At 34.7% G+C, this 6,371-nt stretch overlaps 1 protein-coding gene across 2 annotated transcripts in view; it reads left to right on the top strand.

The window, feature by feature from the left end:
- Nucleotides 1-684: 684 nt before the first annotated feature.
- The window catches only part of LOC130243213 (threonine--tRNA ligase 1, cytoplasmic-like), a 58,796-nt gene continuing 53,109 nt past the window's right edge, over nucleotides 685-6,371 (top strand). For both annotated transcript variants that reach the window (XR_008839127.1, XM_056475301.1), the window contains exon 1: nucleotides 685-888. Coding sequence is in view for 1 of the 2 variants with exons in the window: in XM_056475301.1 (XP_056331276.1) it covers nucleotides 696-888 (193 nt within the window). In the remaining variant the exon portion in view is untranslated. The remainder of the gene's footprint in view (nucleotides 889-6,371) is intronic.

Here is a 6,371-nt window from a genome sequence, read left to right as displayed (position 1 = left end):
AATGATTGGATGAATGATTTAATTAATGATTGAATGACTTTTCTGAATGAGTGAATGAATAAATGCATGCTTGAATAAATGATTGATTGATTGAGTGGATGATTGAATTTTATAAATGAGTGAATGAATAAATTAATGAATGCATGAATGAGTGAGTGAGTGAATGAATGAATGAATGAACGAACAAACGAACGAATGGATAAATGAGGGAAAGAAGGAACGAGTGAATGAAAAAGTGAATGAATGAATGAATAAATTATAGATTGAGGTATCAATATTCATCTTGCCTCACAGCAAGAAGAGCTGGGTCTCTCTGCGTTTCTGTGTGGAGTTTGTATGTTCTCACTGTGTTGGCGTGGGTTTCCTCCGGGTGCTCCGGTTTCCCCCACAGTCCAAACACATGTGCTATACGGGAATTTAAGCTAAATTGTCCAAAGTGTATGTATGTGAATGAGTGTGTATGGGTGTTTCCCAGTGATGGGTTGCAGTTGGAAGTGCATCCACTGCATAAAACATATGCTGGATAAGTTGGCGGTTCATTCCGCTGTGGTGACCCCAGATTAATAAAGGGACTGAGCCGACAAGAAACTAAATGAATGGGTGAACTATCCCTTTCAACGTATTTCAAAATGTCTGTCACCCTCTGCTGGCGGCGCACGATTAAACTCTCCGGCGCTCCGCTGCTCTGAGTGAAGATGGCGGCGGGTCCCGGAGCGGCTCTCAGCGGTGTCCGCGGCTCCTCCGCCGGCTTCGAGTCCTCGCTCGACCGCAGATTTCAAGCGGTTTCCAACACGATGGAGTCCATCCAGGGATTATCCTCATGGTGCATCGAGAACAAGAAACAGCACAGCCTCATCGTGCGCTGCTGGATGAAGTGGCTGAGGAAATGTGAGTTGCTAATGTTGCTAACGAACAGCACACACTAAAACACAAGCACAGACACAAACAAGCCACACACATCTATGCGTTCTGTGTTTAAATGCACGGTGTTTGGTGTTCTGAATGAAGCTAAATGTTTGCTTTAGCAATAATTTAACATTAAAATCTGAGTGCTGGATGTTTCTGCAGGCCTGAGCATTAATAACACATTGAGGTAAATGTTAAAGTTGGTTTATATTCGCACATTCGTTCATTTTATTAGCATTAACACTGTTCCTATACTGTTTATAAAGCTACTTTGAATATGCAATGTGAAATTGCATATACATATGACTTCAAAACAACATTAGCACTATTTCATTAACTGTAAACAGTGTTGTATCTTGATAGTCATTGACTGCTAATACGATTGTCCTATTGAGAGTTTGGGACATTTCTGAAATTATATTAATAAGGAGAAGGTAACAAATTAAATGTGCAAATATAAAACCAACTTTAGCTCAGTCTTATGCATGAGCAGATATGATGCAGACTCTGTACAGTTACAGATGCACATTGATTAACATTGATGATCAATGAGGTAAAGTTGGTCTATATTCGCTCATTCGTTGATTTAATTAGCATTGACACTTATGTGAAATTGCATATTAGTATGACTTCAAAACAACATTAGCACTATTTAATTGACTGAACAATGTTGGATCTTGATAGTCATTTGCTGCTAATATGTTTTCCCTATTTAGATTTTGTAAAGAATACTTTCCTGAAATTATATTATTAAGGAGAATGTCTGAATATCCGAATATAAAACCAACTTTACCTCTATATAGTCATTTACTGCTAATATGATTTTCCTATTGAGAGTTTGTTACTTTTCTGAAATTATATTATTAAGGAGAAAGTACCAATGTACGAATATAACCCAACTTTACCTCAGTGTTATGCATGAGCAGATATGATGCAGACTCTACAGTAACAGATGCACAACATTGGTTATTGAGGTGAAGTTGGTTTATATTCGCACATTCGTTGATTTTATTATCTTTGACACTGTGCCTATATTGTTTACCAAGCTACTTTAAATATTGGGTCTGAAATCGCATAGACATATGACCTCAAAACAACATTAGGGTTGGGCGATATTGCAAAAATGCAATCTCGATAATTGTATTCCATTCTGAACGATAACGATATATATTTCAATACAAGTTGTTAATGCTTCCAGATTTAAAAGAGTCCACCAGCAATGGCTGAACCCACAAAAATTAGAGGGTCCATAAAATGGCATAGCATATTTTCGGTGGCCGAAAATTGTATACATCTCGAATCTATCGAATTCGATGCCTCTCGAATCTCTACATCTCGGTGGCCGAAAATTCGATACCAACACACTTTTAAATTCCCATTGTTGCACATTTCTGCTGTGTAATTGGCACTTAGATTATTATAGAGTAAAAACTCCAGAGCTTATTATTGTTATTGACATAAATTTTATTGCGATTCGATATAATATCATTTATTGGCCCAGCCCTAATTAGCACTATTTAATTAACGCTAAGCAATGTTGTATTTTGATAGTCATTGGCTGCTAATATGATTTTAAAATCGCATATGCATATGACCTCAAAACAACATTAGTGCTAGGGCTGGGCGACATTGCAAAAATGCAATCTCGATAATTGTATTCCATATTGAACGATAACGATATATATTTCAATATAAGTTGTTAATGTTTCCATATTTAAAAGAGTCCACCACAATGACTGAAACCACAAAAATTAGAGGGTCCATAAAATGGCATAGCATATTTTCGGCTGATAAGTTTTCGGTGGCCGAAAATTGTATACATCTCGAATCTATCGAATTCGACGCCTCTCAAATCTCTGCATCTCGTTGGCCGAAAATTTGATACCAACACACATTTAGATTCCCATTGTTGCACATTTCTGCTGTGTAATTGGCACTTCGATTATTATAGAGTTAAAAAGTCCAGAGCTTACTATTGTGATTGACATTTTAGCGCGATTCGATATAATATAATTTATTGGCCCAGCCCTAATTAGCCCTATTTAATTAACGCTAAGCAATGTTGTATTTTGATAGTCATTGGCTGCTAATATGATTTTAAAATCGCATATGCATATAACCTCAAAACAACATTAGTGCTAGGGCTGGGCGACATTGCAAAAATGCAATCTCGATAATTGTATTCCATATTGAACGATAACGATAAATATTTCAATATAAGTTGTTAATGCTTCCATATTTAAAAGAGTCCACCAGCAATGACTGAAACCACAAAAATTAGAGGGTCCATAAAATGGCATAGCATATTTTCGGCTGATAAATTTTCGGTGGCCGAAAATTGTATACATCTTAACTCTATCGATACCTCTCGAATCTCTACATCTCAGTGGCCGAAAATTCGATACCAACACACTTTTAGATTCCCATTGTTGCACATTTCTGCTGTGTAATTGGCACTTAGATTATTATAGAGTAAAAAAGTCCAGAGCTTATTATTGTTATTGACATTTTATCGTGATTCGATATAATATCATTGATTGGCCCAGCCCTAATTAGCCCTATTTAATTAACGGTAAGCAATGTTGTATTTTGATAGTCATTGGCTGTATGAGTATGTTGGTGTTCTGTGATGAATTCAATGGTGAAGGCTTTGCTAATCTTATTCACGAGACGTTTGCCTGTGTTGAGACGTTTGAGAGTCTTCACTGTTGTAAGATGTTGTCATGCTGATGTACTACACTGTTCCTATTTACTGTGACCTTTTATGTGAAGCTGCTTTGACACAATCTACATTGTATAAGCGCTATACAAATAAAGGGGAATTGAAATTGAATTGAATTGCTGGCTTGAGGCTTTATTAAGATTTGTGTTGCTGTTGGACTGATTTTAATGATGCTGGAGGTGCCCATTATTAGTACTTTGAAATAAAGATCCACCATGAAAATGATGATTGTGCATTTTGTGCTGCTGTGGCACTTTTGAACTCATTGGTGGTTTTTTTACTACAGAACTAAAGTGAAACCTTTGCCTTTGCTTTCGAAGGTGTGCGTCAGAGCTGCATGATATAATAAAAAAAAATCTGACATTACGATATGAATACAATTCCATATGGCTTGAATAGCTCTATATTTGGAAGGAAATCATTCATTTAGATTGATTGGGCTGATTTTGTAATAGCATAAATAATGTCTAACAATAATAAACAAATTGCAAGCTAAATAATTACAGTGGAGCAATGAAAAAAGTCAAATAAACAATGCTTTGAGGATTTTTTTGGATTAATGTAAATATGTTGTGTTTTTATCCTACATATTTCTTAAAGAGGCATAATTGGCATTATATTAGCCATACATGTCTTTATACCCAGAGTTTGGTTGAATAAAATACTAACAATTTCAAACACTTTTTGGTTTGTTTTCAGTCAAGTGCATCCAGAATTTTTGGTTTTGGCCCAGAATTATAATTTCGATGCATCTGTAATATTAGATAACCAGTTGCTTTGGTGCATGTGTATGTTTGACATATTTCATTGGTGTTGTGTCATGATAATCAGAGTTTTGCGCTGTCTGTACACAGCTTAGCAAATGTAAACAAAGAGAAATGTTCAATTTTTGGGGCATTGTTATTTGCTGAGGGTCATTGATATTGCAGTGTGCACTTTTGCAATAGTCATATCGAAGGTTGTGCAATGTTGAGCTGGTATAGTTGAGCAGGAGTTGTAATCATATTGTATATGTTGTATAATGTGTTTGTAACAGGGTCTCTGTGGGGTCTTAAAGTCTTAAAATGACTTAAATTAGTCAAAAACTAAATTTTAGGCCTTAAAAAGTTTTAAATTCACTGAAATATTGTGTTGTATGTCCTAAATAATTTTAAACAGGTCTTAATTTTCCTCTGTCCAAGTAAAGCTACCCAACATCCGTCCAATCACCAACAGTCCATCTTAAAATCAGGGAAAGAAAACTAAGAACAGTTACACAGTTTAATAACAGAGCAATGTATCCCTTTACGTTATCTTCCATTCATACAAAAACTATTTACTATTCCTACTAAATCTATTTATTAAGTAAGGGTGACTAGACATAATATTTATGAATAGAAACGAAACACAAATTCATTAGGTTGAATAGAAGTTCTCTCCATCGATAGAAGAAGTTATTACTCAATTGGGACAATTTGGACCAAAAGCCAACAGATATATATATATATATATATATATATTAGGTTTTTTTGGGGATTATTTATATAATTGCCTCCAAATATACTTGTAACAATATTAAACTTGTCATTAAAGATAAAAGAAACAGATAATATGTTGATAATAGTGAGTTTTGAGTTTGTTTTGACACATTAAAATATGTCGCTACTCGCCAAGAAATAAACAAGCAAAAAAATCCATTGACCCAACCTGGCTGTTTGAAATAATCATTAGTGTTTATCCCTGTATAAGTCTAAAGTTTCATTCATAATGGTCTTAAAAGAGTCTTAAATTTGACTTGATGAAACCCTGTTGTAAGGACTGTGAATGTGCAAGAGTTTCAGAAGAGCTTGAAGCATTAAGGCACAAGAAACTGACTAATTTGTAGCTTTAATAAAGGGTAATTGTATAGAATTATTAAAATGAAGAAAGATTAGAGTGTTATTTCACATTTGCTGTATTTCACAATTCTGTACCTGAATATTAATAAGACTGTGAAGCACTGCTTATTTCATTTGTATATTTGCTCGAAACTATTGAATTTTTTATTTATTTTTTAATGCAAATGATTCAGTCAGAGTGTGTATGGGTGTTTCCCAGTGATGGGTTGCTGCTGGTAGAGCATCTGCTGTGTAAATCATATGCTAGAATAGTCGGCGGTTCATTCCACTGCGGCGACCCCTGAAGAATAAAGGGATTAAGCTGAAGAAAAATGAATGAATGAAATGATTCAGTCCCCTTCAGAATCATCCCAATCATCCTAAATTAATGAATTATTTCCCATTGGAGCTACTAAAACAGTCTGGTTAAACAAATATATATATAAAATATTGCAGAAAAACTAAATATCACAATGGCAGATTTTCCAGTATCGTAAATTCAGATGAAAAATGATGAATTTCACAACCGGGGTGTTGGACATACTGTTGAAATTTAGCAATCGGAGTACACACAAACACAGTGTAAACTGTAATGTGAAATATAATGAGGAATAAATAAATGAATGAATGAATGAATGAATGAATAAATAAATAATAAACATTTTGGGGTTAGCTGAGACTTGTGTGTTTGTAGATGTTTACGGAGGCTGTTTTCATCTATTGCAGTATTGAGAGGTGTTCAATTTAATTTCTATATCAGAAACTAAACTGTAATATATATGTATATATAACACACACACGTTTGTTTTTGTAAATTGTGGGTACATTACATAGGCTTCCATTGTTTTTATACTGCAGAAACACACCTTTTGATATTGAAAAGTTTG

Source organism: Danio aesculapii, chromosome 16, assembly GCF_903798145.1.
Source record: "Danio aesculapii chromosome 16, fDanAes4.1, whole genome shotgun sequence".
Lineage (NCBI taxonomy): Eukaryota > Metazoa > Chordata > Actinopteri > Cypriniformes > Danionidae > Danio > Danio aesculapii.
The sequence above is the reverse complement of the archived record's forward strand: the minus strand, read 5'-3'. Positions and strand labels throughout refer to the sequence as shown.